Source organism: Rhopalosiphum padi, chromosome 3, assembly GCF_020882245.1.
Source record: "Rhopalosiphum padi isolate XX-2018 chromosome 3, ASM2088224v1, whole genome shotgun sequence".
Lineage (NCBI taxonomy): Eukaryota > Metazoa > Arthropoda > Insecta > Hemiptera > Aphididae > Rhopalosiphum > Rhopalosiphum padi.
Window position 1 is genome coordinate 29,881,268 of NC_083599.1, and position 22,710 is coordinate 29,903,977.

Below are 22,710 nucleotides of genomic sequence, written 5' to 3' on the forward strand. Positions count from 1 at the left end.
TTAAAATCATTATATATCAACAAAAGAATTACACATTTTCCAGATAATATTCTTACCTTTAAATTTTTTAATAGGTAAATTTACCTTAATATTAAAGCTACCATCACAAAATATGTTCTGCTGAACGCAAATGTGCTATGATAGACGTTTGTTAGCCGAGAGTAGTATGTTTATTTTTAAGATATTTTAATTCAGCTTTGGTGTACTTACAACTTACAAAGATTAATTTCTAAACTAAATTTAAAATATCCATCAATTTAAGTACATAGGTATGAATTAAAATTGTTGTTACTTATGAAACCAACATAATGAAATAATTTAGGTTAGGTATTTTATTACATTACAATATTACAAAGTATATACTATAATATTACAGTATATAAATACTGCACTGTTATTTGTTAAATATTTGTTTAATAGCGGGGTTCAGGCTGAAAAACGTATAATTATCACAATAGTTATAGAAAATGCCCAATAGTGATGAACACTGGTGATTATTGAGTTTGTTTAAATCATTATTTTTTAGGGATTAAGAGGAGATCCCGGTGATGGAGGTGCAAATAGCAAAGGCCTTAAGGGTGACAGAGGTGAATCAAGTTCACCAGGTGCACAAGTAAGTAGATAATAATTTTTTTTCATAGCATATATATTTATAAATTATTTTTAGTAAAGTCCCGGCAGATAATTAGATATTAATGGGGGGGGAATGTGAGATACAATTACTTAAGAAATATGAAATAAAAAAAGTTTTTTGTTGTGCATATTCATATTATGATAGTTTATTTTAAAGAAAATAAGTCTAAGTATAAAAAAATCATCAATATCATTATTTAATAATTTACCGATTTGCATGCCAAAAGAATATAGTCTCGTTATTTTAAATTTTTAAAATTTAATATACGAATAATATAATCTTAACCAGCCGACTAAATATCTATTTGCAACGACTTTTTTTAAATTCAAACGCGTCATGTAAGTTAAATAATAGTTTTGAATCAAAAATTGCACCATATTCTTTGATTTTAGATGTCCAGTTTAAGCAATTATTAGATAGCTTATAACTAAAATATATAAGAGATTTACGGTTTTTGGAAAGATATTGATATATATTGTATATAAAATAAAATACAGCTAGTTGTTGTTAATTATTTTAAAAGGTGTAAAAATATTTTGCGGAATTTAAATTATTACAATTTTTTTTTTATTATTATTATAGGGTGAACCAGGATATCCTGGAATCGAAGGTGTGCAAGGAGAAATTGGTATACCCGGAGAACAAGTTAGTAAAATATATTGTGTTGATATTTTGTATTAAACATCTATTTCTGTTTTTCACTGTACATATTATATATTATAGGTTGTTATTACATTATAATTGGTATTAGATATTAACGAGCTAATTAGAAAAAATAAATAATTTTAGCTATTTAAAACAATTAAAGCGCCATAACGTCAAATTTATTTTTTTTAATTAACTTAACCTAAATTTAATAGATTTTGCCAAACTTATACTTTTTACGAATAAAGGACTTATATTTTTTCATCCATAGCCATTCAAAAGTCTTATTTACCTTTCAATGCAGTCAATTTATTTTTTAGAAAGTTACCTATTACCTATATTCAAAACAAATTGTTAAATGATAGTATTTAAAAATATTTATACTTCTTTGTATGATTTTATTTACAATTTTACATATTGCCATATTGGTAATATATAAATTATTATTTAAATTAATTAAACTACCCATTTGAATTTTTTTTTTTTAACTCAAAGTACAATACATAAATAAACTTAAAGTTAATTACAATATTTATAATATTATTATATTATAATCTTATTATGTTAAAAATTATGAAATCTATCATATAATTATTATGAATCGAAGATTATAAAATAATGTTTTACATTTTTTTCGTTTAACTATGTTATTGTCATTGCTATTTTTATTTTATTTTATTTTAACTGAAAACAAACCGTCAAATTGTATTTAAAAATTAATATTAACTATATTATTAAATATTTTAATTAGGTTTAAAATGAAATTAATTATATTTTTATAGGGACTTACTGGAGATCCAGGATATAATGGACCAAAGGGTGATACTGGTGACTCTCAACCAGGTTCTAAAGGTAAGCTGACGTTATATATTTAACTTATGAAACATATACCTATTATACAACTACAACATAATTTAATATTATATAATAGATATAATAGACAATATATTTTTTTTTTTTTTTAATTGTTTTGGATATAGTACACAGTAAGCAATTATTTTTAATTATAAATGTATAGATAAATTTAAAATAATAATTAATATTATATAAACATTTAAAAAGAAATGTTCCTTTTTTTTTTCTAATCAATTTTGAAAGAAAATAAGGTATTGAAGTTAGTAAAAAATAAAACACATTTAATTTCTCAATCACAAATTATTTGAGAAAGCTAGTTAAATCCTATTTGTTCACTGCTTTGGAAAAATGTGTACCTAAATGGTGTGTAATTAGCGGTTAATTTACTATCGATATGTTTAAAGGTATAATGCTGGTTAAATTTGTACCCATCATCATTAGTAAATATTCAAATATCATCTGATTACTTGTTTTTTAAGCTATAGTTACTTACTATTTGTGTCGATTATTTCCTATATTGTTATTTGTGACATAAAATGATTTGTTAATTTTTCTTTCTTGTATCCGTATTCTACATTCTGTATAATAGCCTACAGTATTAATTACATAATATTGTTTACCGTTTCAGCTACGGGAACTTAAATATATCACGTTCTATTAGAGAAAATAACATTTATATTAGACTTGGAAATTCAGTATGGTTATCTTTAACTTAACATGGGAGTTACTGTGACTGTATTTTTCTTTACTTGTTGAAATTAATTTTTAATAATAATAAAAATGGAATTGTTGCACATTAGATACTAGGAAAATTGTTCAGATATTTTTAACATTATTCGATTAATAAACCATAGGTATATTTTTACTTTATAGGTGCTATTGGAGACGAAGGAGATCGGGGAGAACCAGGACCCCCAGGTACACCCGTTGATCCTGATCCTCATTTGGATCCTCTACCTGATGCTGGTGTATACAAAGGACAACCGGGAGAACGTGGTCCTAGAGGAGATAGTGGAACACCTGGGTATAAAGGCGAAACAGGTTATAAAGGTCTTTATGTAAGTGTATCACTTTAATAAGTAATAACTGATAGTATCATTGATATAGGATTTAAATTATAATTATATTTTAAAAGTCAAAAAAATATATTAGGTAATAATGTTTACATGAATATTGAATAACTTTACATGCATTATATATTAGTGCACGTGTGCGTTAAACGTTGATATTATGTTTAAAAATAAGTAAACTGTATTTTCTCGATACAACGTTAAATTGGAAAAGTTGATGAAAATATACTCATAATCTCTTGAAAGAGTAAAATATATTGCATGTGTTCTTTAACCATCCAATATTTTTTTGAGTAGTAATGACTTAGTTTGTTTATACAAACAAGGCAAAGATCTAACACATTGTTATTTTTAATTTTAGGGTCGTCCTGGATACAATGGATTTAAAGGAATAAAAGGTAATTTATATTAATGTTTCATTATGATTATAATATAATAGTATTGTTTAATATAATGTTATTTGTATTTTAAAATGTATTAGTTGAAATAAATCTGCACGTCTTATAAAGGGCAACACAATTATAAAATATTAGATATTATGAAAACAACCACACAATTACACAACGCTTTGATTGAAAAGTGTTGAACAATAACGTGGTCGACCTATAGCCAATTTACTCAATAAAGTATTATAATATAGCCATATAGGTTACCAATATGAAAAAAAAAATGAAAACTTTCATAAAAATTTCTAATTTAATTACGATTTAAAAGAAACTATAAGTTATGGGTTGATAAATTGTTCTAAGTTATTATAAAATATATTTGTAGAACATAAATAAATATTGAATACCTATATTGTTTTTATAATTTATGTTTATTATATTTAATATATGTATATATTTGTTGTATTGTGATTAATAATTGTTTAATGTAACGATGATAAACTGTTATGTTGGATATCTGAAATATTATAATTACATTTATTAGAAATTATTTCAAAAATGGTTCAATATAATTAACGTGTTCAATACGTTGTTAGAGTTATGTTAAATCAATACAATAAAAGTCTATCACATTCTATGATATTAAAAATCGGTTTATATTTTAGGTTCGCAAGGTAATGTTGGTCAAAGAGGAAAAGATGGCAATGTTGGTCAAGTTGGCCCTAGTGGCATGAAAGGTAATATTTTAAAAAAAAGTCAATTTTTTTGTAACTAGTTTACGTTACGTTTAATTATGTGCAGGCGATAAAGGAGCTCCGGGATACTCGGGATTAGCAGGTGAAGATGGAGAAAAAGTAAGTACAACAAAATATATTTTATTAAATAATGTATATACCAAGTGTTTGATAATATCAAAATAAATAATTATTATAAATGTGTTATCATTATATCAATATAAAACTAAATTAAACTAATATTCAATTCCACTAATATATCCATTTGTAATAAAGGGTGGACTTGGTGATCCTGGGCGTGTAGGAATTCCAGGAGTACAAGGTATTGAAGGGGAACCAGGTATATATGATCCAAGTTTGGATGAAATTAGAAATGGTTCTGAAGGACCTCAAGGACCTATTGGTAAGTTGTACTACTTATATAACATAATAATTCTTATAATATATAATATATTCATGATCGAATTCCACTTTTATATAATTTATAATTATAACTTTTAAAAACAATATGTGAACTGCATAGGACAGATGCAAAATTAATAATAATATAATAAATTATAGTCAATAGATAATTATTAATTTCTTATAATAACTAGATAATAATAAATTAATTTGTTATTTTCTAAGACATACCAATATTATATTAGAAATTATAATGTTACTATAAATAATTCTTCCTTAAGTTATTTAATTTGTATTTAGCAAGATTCTATTATATTTATCTATAAGTTTTAAAATAATTTAACAAACCAACGTAATTGTTTAGGTCCTGAGGGTTTCAGAGGAGAAGATGGATTACCAGGAAGGGTTAGTTATACTTTTAATAAATTTAATATTATTAATAATTCGTAATATTATATAATTTCAGATTGGTCAACCAGGAATTATGGGACCACCTGGTGAACCAGGACCCCCAGGTAATTCTCATAAAAATGTAATTCATATTAATAATATAACTTAATGTTTTTGATATAATTGTAAATTTTTAAAAACATAACATTTATGCATTGTATATTATAATGTATTGTAGGTATTCCTGGATCAAGAGGTCCAAAAGGATTATCTGTAAAAGGAGAACAAGGAATTGAAGGTTAGTTAATTTTTTAAATACTATAAAATATTTATCTATTAACTGCCTTGGTTTTATAAAAATCCTTTGGCTAATTATTAGGTCTAATGAAAATAAAAATAAACAATAAAAACCAAGTAAATTTGTTTACTTTGAACAAATATTATTCAGATACCTAATGAAAATTGTTTATCAAAAAAACACATAATAATACTCATACAATAACTTGTAAAAATAATGATAGAACAAAATAAAAAAAATATTTATGAAAATATTCCATGTGTAGACATTGATAATACCAAGTTGTTTTAAGACATCTATACTTATGGATAATCAAATTTTAAAAATTCTTAAAAACAATAATCTATTTCGCAATTTTTAAATTTAGTCATCTGTGTATATTTAAATAACATTATTAATGATTTTTAATTTGTTTAAAAAACAATAAGCCCCTACTAGTTAATAAGTCATTGTTAATATTTAACATAATAGGCAACAACAATTTATAATATTGACGTAAGGTCATTTATAAAATTATATTCAACATTTTAATTATTTTTTCATAATTGTCTAGTTTAAAAAATTTAAAAATTTAAAAAAATAAATGTTAGGCTCTACTCAATATAAAAAATTTACGTAATTTTATATAATTTTTTATATCAATGTGTATAGATTGGGTTAATGTACATTTTAATTTGTTAATAAAGGGTTGGCTGGGCCTAGGGGAGAACAAGGACTTCAAGGATTTCCAGGACCTATTGGTCCAATCGGTGAAAAAGGATTTCAAGGCGTAACTGTGTTTGGACCTCCTGGTGAAGATGGTCGCATAGGTGAATATTATAATTTGTTTATTTAAATAATAAAATATTGTTTTTTGTTGATATATCGGTAGTTTTCAAAAAATGTGACTGGCATCAATAATAAATTATTTTATCTGATACTAATACGTCTACTTCTCTTGTTTAGGTCGTGATGGTTCTCCAGGACCTAAAGGAGACCAGGGTGATCAAGGATTCAAAGGTTTGAAAAATTGTGTATATGCATATACTTATGTTTTGTTTTAACTATAAAACTCATTAATACAATCCACAATAACACTTATTAAGCATCATACTCGTTTAATAATAATTCATCAATTTTTAAGAAATAATATAGTTAACTATTATTGTGTACAAAGTTATTTTAAAATTTTTCTTAAAAAAAATAAATAAATAAAGTATTATTTGAATTAAGCTCATAATTTTTAGTTAATAGTGAGAATCAGAGAAAGAGTATTGAAAATTTAATTAATTTCTAAGATTAAATATTTTATTTTTAGGACCAAAAGGTTTCCCCGCAACACGTCCCGGAGAACGAATTGTTGGACCACGCGGAGCTCCTGGTATCCCAGGATTTTCTGGTATGCCCGGAGATCCCGGACTTCCCGGTAAGAATTCAATAAAATAAAATCATATTATTTAGTTTTTACTATTTTCATATTAGGTATATTATAAATGTGTAAGTAATTAAAATAAATACCATACCTACTATCTTACATATGTTTACAGGATTTCCTGGCAGAGATGGATTAAAAGGACTTCCGGGTGATGATTGCGGTTATTGCAATCCAGGTAAATAAAACTATGATCTTATTAATAATTAGTAAAATCTTGTATAATTTAATTCCTATTTCTTAAAGTACTTTAATTATAATTAAATATAATTTATATATTATGAAAAATATATTTCTAATTTAAAATAATTAAATGGTACAGGCATGTTATTTCAAGAACTTATTGTGGTTCTATTAGTAAAGCTCATTAATATATTTTTATTTCTAGGCATTGATGGAGCGAAAGGTGATTCTGGAGATGATGGACAAAATGGTGCTCCAGGAGCTCCAGGTAAACATATTTATATAAATATATTTTTTCATATCACTTTAGAACAAAATAAAAATAATAAAAAATATTTATTATCTACGTTATTATTTGACAATAACTCACTTATATATGTATCGCCAAATTTGGTTATATTTTACTATAAATATTTGTTAAATACTGATAACTAATGTTTGACTTTTACAACATTTTTAGGACTTGCCGGTTTAACTGGAATACGTGGACCTAAAGGAACGATGGGCGCACCTGGATTACCAGGTAAAGTAAACGTTGACAGTTTTTAAATCTAAATAACTTGTTTCTAATACTTCATTCAAATAATTGTCATACCTTTAATTCAAGATGATAGATAATAGATGATAATTTTGAATTTTTTATACTTATAGGCTATAAAGGATCTACTGGAAGACCTGGATCAAGAGGTTTGTATTATACCATAAATCATTATGCAGAAAATAATATTTTTGTTTCTTCAAACAATTTCATTGAATTAAAATTTTTGGTTAGGATTGGCTGGGAACCCTGGAATGCCAGGAGAAAGAGGATCAGTCATTATTGATAGATCTTTAAGAATGTTTGAACTCGGTGAAAAGGGTCCAAAAGGATTTGCAGGCAGAGAAGGCGATATGGGTTCAAATGGGTATATAAGTGCATTATTATACAACTATTAATTAAATCAAAAATATCTTAAAATAAATATTATATAATAGCATTAATATACAATTTATATTTATTTAGTTATAAACTAGGTTCAAAGGCGCCCGCAAGGGGGAGCTAAATGAGTTTTTACTCTGTGTAAGATTACGTATTATCATTTGTTATACATAATTTTTATTTAATGATTAATAATATTTAAATATACAAAGTTTTATTAAAGATTAGAATACATTTTTTAATAAATCTAATAAATAAAGATGTTACAATATTATATTAGTACTAATAATCTAATTTTAATTATTTTAGCATACGGTGTATACAATTATAAGTACATTTTATCTTGCTTCTGGTAAGATTTTATCCTGCGGGCGCGCTTGACTAGGTTTATTTTATAGTGTTTACAATGTTTCAATATAATTTTATAATAAGATCTTAATATTTTACAGCTCACCTGGAGCACCTGGTAATCCAGGCCGTACGGGTAGAAAGGGAATGAAGGTAAGTTAACATTTAATATTTAACATAATACATCAATTAAAAAATATTTATGTGCGTCGAAATTAAACACACATAAATAGGGTCATTATGGAGATTCAGGAATACCCGGTACCGATGGCCGTCCTGGAGAACATGGTAAAATCGGAGTCAAAGGAGATCCTGCTGATGAATTAAATCCTGAATACTTAGTAGGAGACCCAGGGTACGTTATGTTATTGATAAAATCAATCATTTTACAAATTAATAATAATAAAAATGTATTGAATATTAAATATTACGATACCTTCAGATACCTACATATGAATCTACAATAATGATTAATATATTAACAGGTATTCTGGTATTCCTGGAGCCAAAGGAGAAAAAGGTAATACAGGTTCTGTAGGAGAACCCGGTGATACCAGTGAATTTATAAGCGACAACAAAGGAGAAAAAGGCCTTAAAGGCATAATTGGTGATGAAGGTATGATATATATAAATATATAATATCATACATAATGCAAATTTTTGATAACTTTGATTCAAATTAATTTTTTTAGGTCTCTATGGACTTCAAGGACCGAAAGGAGTAGAAGGAGACCAAGGTATTAAAATCATATAACACTATTATAATAAATGATAAATGCTAATATTATTATTTTTAAAGGTTTTGTTGGTTTTCCCGGTCCAGCCGGTCCTCCTGGTATAGTTACTGAAGGTCCTCCAGGGTTAAAAGGTAATAAAATAACAATTATTCAATTATTAGTTGTACCTTTGTTACATAAACCTATTTGCTCTCTTTTGGTTTATTTATTGTTTTATTTAATTTTCAAATACTCTAACAAAGTACAGTACAATTGTTTGTATTAGAACATATTATTATATACCTGTAGAGTGTAAATACTTAAATTAGTCCATAAAAAATCAAAGATCCCTTAAATACTACACCATGTTTAATCGTATCGAAGTAAAACAATTAGTTAACTATAAGTTTATTATGAATACAATACAATTATGTATAAGTCTTAACCTTGATAGCTATATAGTTGTGAAAAACAATTTAAGTCAAAATAAATATGTAAAATAATAATAATAATAATAATTGCTAATAAAATAAGTTTAAATCTTTCGATCATCAGTTTTATCTGGTCCTTGGATTTTGCCGTTTGAATATTGAATTTTAACCTTAATCATAATATATGACTATATTGTAGTTAAAATGTATTATTTAATGTTTAGCTGTACTTTTATTATACTTTATTTTTACCTCACAATTGTATTGCATGATAATTCAGCAAAAATATGTCCACCCTTATGATATTGCGTTCAATATCAAAAACAACATAGTTAAAAATTGTATTTTTGTACCATATTAGTTGTATCACTGATTCATATTTGATTATTAAATTTTTATTTATCTATGAATTTTCAAATAATCTGTTGAATGTATCATTATCTAGAGGTAATTCAAACTTCAATATTAACAATCACTAGCCACTAACCAATAACTTAATCTTACATAAATAATATGTTAAATTATTTAAGATAGTTTTTTCCATTCCAGCAATATTCTATCAGTAAATATTTTAACAGTGGTATCGGATACTACGCATTAAAGAAAACCATTCCAGCATGATATTATTTTGTTAATTGATCAGAAACATTTGTATTAATAAAAAAAAATTACAAAATCTAACTAATGTAATCCATACAAAACAAATTTAAATACAATTTTATAAAAAATATTTCTACAATAATAAATAATACGATCTAAAATTATCTGTTTTGTATTCAATTAATAAACATATTTATTTCCCCTAATTCATTAAGCTGATATCTAATAATTATAAATAAAATATAACTGTTTCATAAGCCATTTGACTGCAAATAACAATTGGCGTATTCACCTAAGCGTATTATACATTATTTATTTATAGGTACCTGTTTGGTAAAAATATTACTATATTAGTATACCTATTATTAATACTTAAAGACATATTTTTTCATTTTTGTTTAAAAAAAAAAAAATTTACAGGATATCCTGGAGCTATGGGTGATCAAGGTTTAAAAGGAGAGGACGGTATTCCAGGAAAACCAGGTCAACCAGGATTACCAGTATGATTAATACTCATATATTTTTTATTATTTGGTTAATTAAATCTAATTAATGGCTGGATTGAAAAAAAAATAATTATAAAAAATATTTTGTTATTACTAAACTTATAGGGTCCACCTAGTCAAAAAGGGGATCGTGGAGATCCAGGTCAGAGCATATTGGTTGGAGATATTGGTGATGATGGTCTTAAAGGAGAAAAAGGTGAACCTGGAGAAGAAGGGTATGAAATATAAACAGTAAAATATGTAAAGTATTTGTAAATAAATATAAATACTGTAAAGCTCAATAATATCCTTATTAATACACCTTCAAAAATATGTTGGCCAGAACCCTTAAAACCCCATAATGTTCTCGGTATACAATTTTATGAAATTATATCATTTTAGAAAAATTTAAAGATGAATTAACATTAAAATTAACATTTTTAAATGTTTAATCATAGTTCAGAAAATCCAATTTTAAAATATATACTATTTTATTTTATTTGTATTTTAACAGATACTTTGAAAATATTAAAAAAAACTTCTAAATATTTTTAAACTATAAATTGAGAATTTTTTTATTAATTTGAACATATATTTTCAAATTATTTTCAGAATTCCTGGCAATAAAGGTTATCCTGGTTTGGATGCAGATTATGGTCCAAAAGGTCAAAAAGGCAGTCCTGGTATTATAGGCCTAACCGGAATTCCGGTAATACATCTATTCATAATTATATGATTTTAAATAATAGTATAATTTTAAAACAAATCAGTCAATCAAATAATTTTATAATGTTGTACATTACCAATTTATAATTTAAATTAAAACTACTTGTCCATTTTCATACTATGTACATTGTTAATGATTAGTTTTTAAGAATAAATACATTTATAAAAGTTTTAAAAATGTATCATATCAATTAATTATTGCTGATATAAATCTAGGGTTCAAAAGGTGAACGAGGAATATCAATCAGAGGACCTGCTGGATTACCTGGAGCACCCGGATTAGCTGGATTATCGATTAGTTTTGGATCAGTTGGTCCAAAAGGTACACATCATATAAAATCAGTATATTGTTTTAATTCTTAAATAACAATACAAATGGATATTTTGGATATTTAGGAATTGACGGCGAACCTGGCTTAAATGGAACTAAAGGATTAAAAGGAGAATGGGGATTAGTAGGTAAGTAAACGATTAAGATATTTGACATTTTAATATAATGTTCTTTTATATAAAACATATGATAAATATTGAAGTAAATTAATAGAGTTAAATAATCGTATAGGTTTAGAATATGTTTTTAAATAGTAAAATATATTATCGAATTTAGCAGAACAAATTTAATAACTTCAAAAAAAATTAACGTAGCGTAATGGTAACTTAGTCGAACTTGTAATTAATTTACGATAATAACGAGAACCTATATTACTTTCGTTTATTTTAATATTTATATTATAATAAACATACAATGAAATGTATTTCTCATTGGAGTAACATTAAAATATTAATTATTAATATATAAAAATTGTTTAAATACATAACAAAAAATTATAGGAATTTAAAAGTAAATTCTCTATTTTAAACTATTTTATTTGAATTTATAGGAATCAGAGGAATAGATGGTGACCCAGGTCCAGAAGGTAGACCAGGAAGAAGTGGTCAAATGGGAAAATTAGGTACATATATGCATATATTTATTTGTATAAAACCAGTTTCAGTTTATACATTTGGTGTAATCTATGATTTTTATCAGTAAAAACATGATAATGCAAAATGTATTATTATTATTTTATATTATGGTACTCATAACATACACAATTATAATTTATAAGTAAGTTATAAAATAATTCTATTTTAAAATTGAAATCTTAACGTTTCAAAAATTAAACTCCTACTAATAAATTCCTAGAAATATTGAAAAACTTATGACTCGTATAAAATAATAATAAATATATCTCATTGTACTTCAATGGAAATTTTCTATTAACAGTCGGTTTAAATTAAATTTTAAGCATTCGTTTAGGCTAAACTTTAGCCCATCGAACCCATTATCCGGTATGGTGGGACGTTCATTTCAATCGGATTTTGACAAAACACAGTTTAGTAGGCACCTAAAAAAATGATCAAAGTCATTATTTTTTTAAATTATAAAACATAAACTTATTATTATATTTTCCAAAAAACATGATCAAATATTTAAAATTCCTTATTGAGTAGTTAATTTTATTAAGTGATAACATCATTCAATTAAATGGTGAATTAATATATAATGTAATAGATAATGTAAGTATTTAGTTTATTTTAAATGGAGTTTTAACTAAAATTATAATAGTTACTTTTTTATTATATAATATTATAATTTTTTACAAATGTAAATTTCAAGTGTTATAAACTATTACAAAATTACTCAATTTCTATAAGACTATTAATTCGAAAAGAATAATATGTATATCTCTTGTTTTGTAGTAATAATTAATAAATATTGATAACTGGTACACTTTATGTAAACTATACCAATTTTCTATGTGTCATAATAATATAACTATAATAATGAGTAATAACATATAGGTAACACAAAAAAATGCACGTTCTATTTAAAACTTAATAATTGTTTTCAGGTGATACTGGTTTCACTGGTGATATTGGTGACAATGGAATTCCAGGTATATAATCCATAACCAATAAAAATATAACTCAAAAATTATTAGCTGATTTATATACATGGGAAAAAATCAATATTTTTATCCAAATTTAAAATTGAATTTATTTATTTTAGTTAAAACAAAAACGCTAAATTGATTATTTTTTAATTTTAGGATTTAAAGGTTATGAAGGAAGACCGGGTAATTTTGGTCAAATTGGCGATAAAGGAAGTATGTATAAGTTTACATTTTGCAAATAAGCATTGTTTACATAAACATTTTTATATTAACAATAGTACAATATTTAAAATATTTGATGTGATTTAAAACATTTATAGATCGTGGAGATTTCGGTTTGCAAGGTGTACCAGGATTAAGAGGACAAACCGGTGATAAGGTAAGTAGTATCATATTATTATCAGTTAAACAATTCAGTTATTAATGAAATTTAATACTGTAAAATGTCTAAATTCATAAAATACATTCCTATAATCTATAAATTACCTAACCCTACAGCCGACAAGATATAACAGATTTAAGTAACAAATTATGAAATAACTGTTATTCTTTTTAATATTAAGAATGTTTAATTATTAATTAACTATAATCATAATTGAATAAAAAAAAATAATTAAAAAGGTTAATTTGTCTAGGTAATTAATTACATATACGAATATTTATTCCTTTTGTTAAACTCTGTAAAATATAATATTATTATATTGTACATTGCATAATAAAAAGAAATATAATTTTATTAGATATTTTTTTAAGAAACTGAATACTTAGATAATATTGTTTATATACGTAATGTGTCTAATAGGGACCCACAGGCTATCAAGGGCCTCCTGGAATTCCTGGTATAAGGGGAGATTATTCGTTTAGTGGTCCAAAAGGAGAAAATGGTGCCACAGGTGAAATTCAATGTTTATGTGATATATTTTCTTGTTCTATTATTGTGTCTATACAATTTTTTTTAATTTGGTTTATAGGAAGAGATGGTGAAATCGGTTCTACGGGTTATCGGGGATTGGACGGCCAAAAAGGTATGCGTGGTGACAACGGAACAACAGAAATTGGATTGCCCGGTGAAAAAGGTATATTTATAATAACAATTCAGAAATTAATAATATTATAATAATATATTTGTTTATGTATTTCTAATTCATTGCTTATACGTGTAGGTTTTAAAGGAGAACCTGGCATTGATGGCAAACCTGGACAACCAGGACGAAAGGTAATGTAAATAATTAATAGCCTACAAAACAATTTTAGTTTAATTAAATAGTGAAAAAAAGTTTATATTCAATGTATTAAAAAATTAAAAATTTACGTTATAGTAAAATATCATATTATTTATTTAGTTATTTATTTATGTTTATTTGAAAATTATTTTTATAAACTAATGTAGATATAATTTTAAATTTTACTATTTAAATTTTCGGTACAAAAAGCGGTTTCTTAATTTTTTTTACAGATTATTATTTCTTATAATATCATATAAGTCAGTAAAAAATAATAAATGATTTAAATAATGACCATACTAATAATGGGACTACCTAGTCAATAATTATGAAGTAATCAATAAAATAATACAAACTAGTTACATTTAATACGATGTTTTATGTGTTCTTTCATTAATAATAAAAATTGTGTGCTGTTATTTTTCAGGGTTTAATGGGAGACCTGGGTATGGTAGGAGATAAAGGTAAGATATTTTTTTTTTTTATTAACATATAAATCATTATGAATCATATTTATTTTATTTAAATGTAACTTGTCTTTTAATAAGTCTAGTGAATCGTAAATTCATTATTCCATGAAAGCTTAGTCAATGAGAGTCAGATAGATGTATAACTTAATATATATATTTTTAAATATGATATTAAAAATGTTATCAGATTGATGATTAGACCAATAAATGAATATGATTTTTTATTTATACATATTTATATATGTGATGCTTAGCGTTAAAACACACGAAGTTTAACTCCAAATACCAAAATAAATCATAGTAGAATAATTAAAACAATTCATTTAAATTTTCAGGCATTATTGGAGACGAAGGTCCAAAAGGTTACCCAGGATTAAAAGGACGTTCTGCCATGCCAGGTACATATATGTCTATTAAAGCAGACAGAAAATAAAATAATTTAAAATGCCCATATTAAATACAAATAAATTTATAGCAGAATATTTTTTTATTATTAAATATAATTACGATCTATGCGTAAATAAATACAATAAATAATTTTGTTTGGTATAAAGTCACAAGGATAAGAAGTTAAAGGGAAACACTCAATAGCCACCTGCAATAATAGAATATTAGAAATACTAGATAAACTATTTTTTTTCATTGTTTCGTATTATTTTCAAACTGTATTAATGAAATTCATATTATGTGATCTACCAGTATTACAAAACTAATTATGAATTTATTTTAGTTACTTTCTTAACAACAAATTTCATATAAATTAAATCGGTGCATTTTTAAAAAATAAATTAAGGTAATATAGTTACAAGTTGAACAATTAAAATCATGCGTTTTCTAAGTTTTTGATAGACAATTGTTTAACACATGTGGCATTCTTTAATTCTTATACTATTACTACGCTTTGTTTTATTTCCTTGATATTTCACTTATTATTTATTTCATTGTTTTTGTAATGTTTTAGGAATAAAGGGACTTCCTGGAGCACCTGGTACTCCCGGTATTCCAGGGAATAAAGGCCAACGTGGATTAGAAGGCATGCCTGGTGAAATCTCAAAACCAGGTACTAATAATTAATGTTTTATACGTTAAAAATTATAGTGACATATGATACTATAATAATAACAATGGTCAATGTTATATTATTACAATAACTTCTAGAAACAATGTTTTCGTCTTTCATAAGACTCAAAAAAATGTCGATACACAAAAATTAGATTTCTAATTAAATTATTTCTTGAAATACTTACAACACTTTATTACTAACAATATAATATTGTAACCAGCAAATGCTGCGAGAAGTGTAACATTTTAAAACACTCCAGTACTTTTAATACAAAATCAGTACTTATATGATTTTATTACTCAACCCTTTTTAGTTTAAATATTATTTAAATAATAATAAATTTCAATAACCACTAACTTACTAAAAATTTTTTAACTAGGTTTACCTGGAGATATAGGATACAGAGGTGCAATTGGTTTAGAAGGTTTAAAAGGATTCAAAGGTGAGTTTGTTTTTAAATTTATTTGTACAATTATATTTTTTGAAATGTTAAGTACATTTAAAATATAAAATCTTTAATTATTAATTATTTGTTTAAACATAAATAAAGTATTTTATTTTACTTTGTACAATTTTGATAAGTTAGGTAAGTACTTTTGTTTCCAAATTGATTAATTAATTTATTGTAATTATTATTTTTAATATTTTGTAAGTATATAGGTACATATAAAGAATATGTATATTATATACTTTAAAAAATACTTAATGTCTTAATACATAATTTATGTTAAGTAATTATCACATTGTGTGGAAAATACATATTTTCTTTACCATATGAAATTGAAAAATATATAATAATTCTTTATATTTCACATTTTAAAGGACCTTCTGGAGATCCCGGTTATGAAGGATTCCTTATTGGAACAAAAGGAGAAGCTGGAGATCGAGGTAATATAATTGATATTAATGTTATATTTCAACGTTATTAACTACATGCTTATTATATTTATGTATTTATGCAGGTCACGTGCATTTAAGAGGTTCGCCAGGTCCACCTGGTTTAATGGGACTACAAGGAATTAAAGGACCTAAAGTATGAGTATAATAATTAATTTAAATAATAATTAATAACTATTAGAGTAACTACAAAAACGAAAGATCGTACATTTTTTTACTAATAAGTAACTATTTACAGGTACCTATAGTAAAACAATTTTACAAATAAATTATTATTAATACATATATAAGTATACCTAACACATAAAAGTACTATAATTATTATAATAGTATAATATGATTTATTATTTGAAGTAACTTTAGATGTTTAATTAAAACAACTGTAAAAAATTAAATCATTATATTATATTGTTATAACTGTTATAATATTGTTAGTTATAACATCATACATTTTTAAGACATTTATATATTTCTAAATATCATTTAATACACTTGTTTAGGGTGTTAGAGGTGACGATGGAACTCCTGGACTCGTTGGATTTACAGGAATATATGGAATTAAAGGAGAAGAAGGTGACACTGGTCCTGAAGGTTTGCCAGGTATGTGAAACGGTTATGATTTATAATCGATATTTAGCCACTAAGGTCATGTGAAATATTTTAATATATAATATACATTACTTATTTAATATTTTATTTCCACATAGGTATTCCTGGGTCCAACCCAGAACATGGTGAAAAAGGAAGAAGTGGCATAGACGGAGTTGCTGGAAGGTAAGTTGCATGAACTACAACGCATTTTACTTTATTGTGAAATTTAACTTAATATGTATTTTATTGTAGACCTGGTATAGATGGACCAAAAGGAGCACCTGGAGAATATGGAAATGATGGGGTTTGTTTTGATCAATATTATAAGAAAAGAAAAATTATAATTATGAATATACATCTAAAAACTAGCTACTTTCATTCCTTATTATAAAATATTAAAACATTTTATTTTTGAATAATGAGCTGATTTACTTTACAAAAATATTAATTTTCTCAACTGAAATAACTTGGAAAAGAAATAGAAACAAGTTCAATTTTAATCGAAAATTGATTAGTTTTATTTAAAAGAGATGAGATATATTTCATAAAAAATAATATTTAATTATTTTCCTTATAATTGTTGTACTATTATACTTTTTTTATTGACAGGAAAATGGATATGTTGGGCCACGTGGATTAAGTCCAAAAGGAGAAAAAGGAAAATCTGGTCTTAGAGGTTTGCATATTTTTTCAATTAAATCAATAGCGTTCACAATATTTAACCTAAACTAACCTTATGATATGCTAATAATTTGATTTACTTTTATCATCAAATTACTGTTTGTAGGGTTGATTTTAGCTATTAATATTATTGCGTGACACGAATTTAAATTTTTTTTTGAGGGAGGGGGATTTTTCTCTTTATGAATTGAGTAATTATTCTAAAATTAAAATTAAAATATGAATACAATGTCTTTTCGCATTCAGGTGAATCTGTCCAAGGTGAACCAGGAGCTAATGGTGCTCCAGGAATTAATGGACAACCCGGTAGACCTGGATTAAAAGGTCTGAAAGGTGAACCCGGTATTGCAAAATATAGGTAGGTACCTAAAATTAATAAACTTAAATTATTTTAAGTGAAAATAATATTTTACTTTTCTATACAGCCAAAAAGGAGAACAGGGCGAGTTTGGTCCAGCTGGATTACTTGGGTTACAGGGTGAAAAGGGTGAAATTGGAGAAGCTGGATTTGAAGGAATGCCAGGTAATTATTTTTAAATTTTTTTTACTTACTTACATTATAATTGAAAATATTCATCGCAAGCATTTTCACACATTAGTCAGACTATGGGTAATTATCTTATCCTACACCACCCTAAGCCATAATACACTTTAATTTTTACCTAAATTAAAACCACTTAAATTGAAACGATAATCGTAATAACTGTGAACGACTTAGAGCGAAATTACAGTTATTGTATTCAATGTTGTAAAATATATGGTTATTCGCTATATAATAATGTGAAGGACGTAAATGTACAAATCCTGTTACAACACTCAGTACTCAGGGTTGTATTGGTAAATAATGTTTCAAGTATATGTCATATTTTTCTCAAATGTATCTCAAAAAATGTTTTTTACTGTGCTAAAAAATTAGTAAAACTTAGTTCTCAAACAATAAGTTATTAAAAAAATATATTTATTGATATAAATAGTGTGCACATAATTTAGTATTGAGTATTGACCTACGCTTATGATTGATGATAGATTTATTTACACATTGCCAACAACTTATCAAATGTTTATAAAATTAATATATTTTCAAGTATTTTCCAATATAACCTCGTCAGTATTTATATTCAACAATATAATCAGAAACATAACATTTTTAAAAAATATGTAAAACAAGTGATTACCTTTAAATATATTTGTATATGTTATCAGCTCGTACAAAATGTATACTTAAGTGTGGAATTTCAAAATAATAATATGCTAATCCATTATATCTTATAGTTGTAAAATACAATTTCCGATTAATCACTTGTTAAATTAATACAATAGTATGTCAATAGACAATCGAATCGTAAGATAAATTGCTAAAATATTAAATCCAAATACATATATTTTAGGTCTTCCTGGTTTAAAGGGAATACAAGGTATGCAAGGACAACCTGGAAATACAGGATTTATGGGAATACCTGGAATTAAAGTAAGTGTGCTAATATAAGTATTTATATACCTATAGACAAGTATGTACCTAAATGTTATGCTCATTTTTAATTACGAGTAATTAATACAAGTAATACAACTGGTATATATTGTCATAGTTTTACGTGTACTTATGTAATAATTTTAAAATATGTATACATAATATACTTAAATAATCTGTTGTCTAAATATTATTCCACTTTATCCGTAGGGCAGAAAAGGAGAATACGGCGAATCGTTGTATTATAATGAGACTCAACTTAGAGGACAACCCGGTGATGATGGACCTCCAGGATTACAAGGCAAGTTCAAACGAATAATGACACTCGACATCTTAGAATTTGTCAAAACATAACATTTGATTATTTATAAATATTAATGTTTAAAAACTGTATGTTATATATCTACTGAGGATATCTAATTGAATATTTATAAAATAGGATTACGAGGACTACCTGGTGATGCTGGATTCTATGGACGTAATGGCTTACAAGGAGAACGTGGTGATGCTGGTTTCCCTGGCTTTCCTGGAATTAAAGGTATAGTATTTTTATCGTAATTGTATTTCCACGTGTTTTTTATACAATTATCAACCAAATATATGATTATTAATACATCCATTATTTTCTATATAGGTCTAAAAGGTCCCAAAGGACAAGTGGGAAGACAAGGACTTCCAGGAAAATATGGTCCGAGAGGATATTCTGGTAACGCACGACATCAATTAATTATTTTTTAATTATTATTATTATTTTATAAATTATTCTTACAACAAAACAATGTTATGATTTAATTTAATTTATAACTCATTAGTAATTTACTATGTTTTTTATTACAGGTCGCCCTGGATTGCCTGGTATTGATGCTCTGCCAATGAAACGACCGCCACACCAAGGAAATTTCTTCACATATCATTCCCAAACGGATATTATTCCAGAGTGTCCAAAGAACACAGTTCAACTTTGGTCGGGTTATTCGCTTTTACATTTTATGGGTAACGCCAAAGCACATGGGCAAGACTTAGGTAAGCAAAACAAGTGTCAATAGTTTTAAATGTTTTTAATTTGATTATTTTCGCCCGCATAATATTTCGATGTATCTATTTTGAAATTTAAGGTGCACCGGGTAGTTGTTTGAGAAAATTCAATACTATGCCATTCTTATTCTGTGATGTAAACGAAGTATGTAATTACGGTAGTAGAAACGATTACAGTTATTGGCTAAGCACTCCTGAACCAATGCCTTTGATGATGACACCAATTCTAGGTTCCGATATTTCAAAATTCATATCAAGGTAGAAAACAGATAAAAAAAAATATGTTTATTTACCTAATATAAATTTTAATATTAAAAAAAAAAATGTGTTTTATGTTGTTCTTGAAGATGTTCTGTGTGCGAAGCTCCAACAAAAGTAATTGCAGTGCACAGTCAATCGATGTCCATACCTGAATGTCCAAATGGTTGGAGTGAGTTGTGGATTGGATACAGTTTTATCATGGTTAGTAAAACAAAAATTGTATATTTTTTTAGCTAAATAAATTAAATCATAGAATTATAGTGAAATAAAAAAGTTTTACTCGCAGACGAATTTTAGTTTATAAAGACATTGTGGTCATATATCTATATGATATTCATTCTAAATAATATTTTATACCTTAATTGGCTAAACCATAGTTTATCAATTCATGCCCTATGTTATGTTATCTATGTTTTATAACCTAGATGGCCACTTATTAAAAAATTGAATTTGCCACCGACATGTCAGCGTGTTATCGTTTTATACACATAATAACAAACATACAAATAGAAAGTAACTGTTGGTTTTCGTTTTTTCAGCACACCGATTCCGGTGCTGATGGTGGTGGCCAATCGTTGGTCAGCCCGGGGTCTTGCTTGGAAGAGTTTAGACCAAGACCGTTTATTGAGTGCCACGGAATAGGACGCTGTAACTTCTACACCACTGCTTATTCGTATTGGCTGTCTACAATCGAAGATCGTGATATGTTCAGGAAGCCCCGGCCCCAGACACTCAAACAAAATACGTTGCAAACGCGTATCAGCAGGTGCTCGGTGTGTCTGAGAAACCGATACTGAGCTATCAATCAATATTTAAGAAGCAATATTCACTTTTTTCTTTTTTCATTATTAATTATTTCTTTATACGAATATTCTAATACTTATAATATTATATTAAACATAAAGTCGATGTGTTCTGTTAGGCAACAAGTCATTAGTATTTATATTTTTTGAATTATATATTTTATATATATAGTAATTATATATATATTTTTAATATTATTCGTATTTATACCATTGTGATTTACAAAATTTATTTCGAAACAGTTTACGTAATTTAAATGATAATTATTAATAATATATATAATAATAATTATTGTTGTCATTTGTCATTAATTGTATGAAAGAATCATTTATGGTAAGCTTTAGCGGTGCTAATAAATGATTCGATAATTTTTAATTGTACTTATATCTTATATTAACCAGTAAAATATAGTTATAATATAGTAAAATCATATTAAATTATTTTTATTCACAGAATTATTTTTTATGTAATTACCGATTTTTAAACTTAAAAATGTAATGAAATACTTACCATAAAACAAAATTATTAAAACACTACAATACCCAATGTTTGATCTTCTTCGCCTGCATGATTTTATTTAGTCTACGCTCACGTGTTTATAACCTTGTATGGATGATCGAATTACATTTAAAGAACATTTATTTTAGAACAATATATTATATAGGGACAAAACGGTAGGAAACAAATAATTTAGGTAAAGGCATAATCAATAATCATACTCAATTCAATAAATTTTGATGTTAAATGATGTTTTTCATCACTTCGGGAGTGAAACTCGATTATAAACCAATTTTTTCCAGAACGGTTTCACTGTAATACTGCCGTGGAAATGAAATACATTACTCGACAAGTTCTAAGGGCAATATTAAATATTTTATCGTATATATATATGCGTATATGGTATATAATCGGAGTATACGATGAAACCAATGTTAAAAATGCACTTGTCAAATGTATATTTTAATATACTATACCAGTGGTTTTCAAACTGGGTGCCGCGGCACACTGGTGTGCCGCGAGTATGCACTAAGTGTGCCGCGGTTTTTC

General features: G+C 25.8%; 1 protein-coding gene across 1 annotated transcript in view; it reads left to right on the forward strand.

Moving 5' to 3' along the window:
* LOC132923740 (collagen alpha-1(IV) chain-like) overlaps positions 1 to 22,209 on the forward strand; it is a 41,896-nt gene extending 19,687 nt beyond the window's left edge. The window contains exons 6-61 of the mRNA XM_060987696.1: positions 527 to 613; positions 1,217 to 1,279; positions 2,062 to 2,131; positions 3,008 to 3,192; positions 3,566 to 3,602; positions 4,256 to 4,327; positions 4,392 to 4,444; positions 4,601 to 4,727; positions 5,091 to 5,131; positions 5,193 to 5,241; positions 5,355 to 5,414; positions 6,101 to 6,223; positions 6,360 to 6,413; positions 6,712 to 6,819; positions 6,941 to 7,003; positions 7,214 to 7,276; positions 7,469 to 7,531; positions 7,660 to 7,695; positions 7,781 to 7,913; positions 8,377 to 8,428; positions 8,509 to 8,630; positions 8,761 to 8,891; positions 8,968 to 9,012; positions 9,075 to 9,143; positions 10,443 to 10,522; positions 10,634 to 10,743; positions 11,120 to 11,216; positions 11,450 to 11,555; positions 11,630 to 11,692; positions 12,115 to 12,186; positions 13,129 to 13,173; positions 13,327 to 13,383; positions 13,491 to 13,549; positions 13,973 to 14,063; positions 14,142 to 14,246; positions 14,334 to 14,386; positions 14,821 to 14,857; positions 15,199 to 15,261; positions 15,825 to 15,923; positions 16,306 to 16,368; positions 16,749 to 16,814; positions 16,889 to 16,959; positions 17,324 to 17,423; positions 17,531 to 17,597; positions 17,667 to 17,718; positions 18,024 to 18,090; positions 18,342 to 18,453; positions 18,521 to 18,618; positions 19,484 to 19,563; positions 19,774 to 19,864; positions 20,003 to 20,101; positions 20,198 to 20,269; positions 20,401 to 20,586; positions 20,679 to 20,856; positions 20,946 to 21,060; positions 21,399 to 22,209. Coding sequence (XP_060843679.1) covers positions 527 to 613; positions 1,217 to 1,279; positions 2,062 to 2,131; positions 3,008 to 3,192; positions 3,566 to 3,602; positions 4,256 to 4,327; positions 4,392 to 4,444; positions 4,601 to 4,727; positions 5,091 to 5,131; positions 5,193 to 5,241; positions 5,355 to 5,414; positions 6,101 to 6,223; positions 6,360 to 6,413; positions 6,712 to 6,819; positions 6,941 to 7,003; positions 7,214 to 7,276; positions 7,469 to 7,531; positions 7,660 to 7,695; positions 7,781 to 7,913; positions 8,377 to 8,428; positions 8,509 to 8,630; positions 8,761 to 8,891; positions 8,968 to 9,012; positions 9,075 to 9,143; positions 10,443 to 10,522; positions 10,634 to 10,743; positions 11,120 to 11,216; positions 11,450 to 11,555; positions 11,630 to 11,692; positions 12,115 to 12,186; positions 13,129 to 13,173; positions 13,327 to 13,383; positions 13,491 to 13,549; positions 13,973 to 14,063; positions 14,142 to 14,246; positions 14,334 to 14,386; positions 14,821 to 14,857; positions 15,199 to 15,261; positions 15,825 to 15,923; positions 16,306 to 16,368; positions 16,749 to 16,814; positions 16,889 to 16,959; positions 17,324 to 17,423; positions 17,531 to 17,597; positions 17,667 to 17,718; positions 18,024 to 18,090; positions 18,342 to 18,453; positions 18,521 to 18,618; positions 19,484 to 19,563; positions 19,774 to 19,864; positions 20,003 to 20,101; positions 20,198 to 20,269; positions 20,401 to 20,586; positions 20,679 to 20,856; positions 20,946 to 21,060; positions 21,399 to 21,656 — 4,818 coding nt within the window. The 3' untranslated portion in view covers positions 21,657 to 22,209. The remainder of the gene's footprint in view (positions 1 to 526; positions 614 to 1,216; positions 1,280 to 2,061; positions 2,132 to 3,007; positions 3,193 to 3,565; positions 3,603 to 4,255; positions 4,328 to 4,391; positions 4,445 to 4,600; positions 4,728 to 5,090; positions 5,132 to 5,192; positions 5,242 to 5,354; positions 5,415 to 6,100; positions 6,224 to 6,359; positions 6,414 to 6,711; positions 6,820 to 6,940; positions 7,004 to 7,213; positions 7,277 to 7,468; positions 7,532 to 7,659; positions 7,696 to 7,780; positions 7,914 to 8,376; positions 8,429 to 8,508; positions 8,631 to 8,760; positions 8,892 to 8,967; positions 9,013 to 9,074; positions 9,144 to 10,442; positions 10,523 to 10,633; positions 10,744 to 11,119; positions 11,217 to 11,449; positions 11,556 to 11,629; positions 11,693 to 12,114; positions 12,187 to 13,128; positions 13,174 to 13,326; positions 13,384 to 13,490; positions 13,550 to 13,972; positions 14,064 to 14,141; positions 14,247 to 14,333; positions 14,387 to 14,820; positions 14,858 to 15,198; positions 15,262 to 15,824; positions 15,924 to 16,305; positions 16,369 to 16,748; positions 16,815 to 16,888; positions 16,960 to 17,323; positions 17,424 to 17,530; positions 17,598 to 17,666; positions 17,719 to 18,023; positions 18,091 to 18,341; positions 18,454 to 18,520; positions 18,619 to 19,483; positions 19,564 to 19,773; positions 19,865 to 20,002; positions 20,102 to 20,197; positions 20,270 to 20,400; positions 20,587 to 20,678; positions 20,857 to 20,945; positions 21,061 to 21,398) is intronic.
* Positions 22,210 to 22,710: the final 501 nt, after the last annotated feature.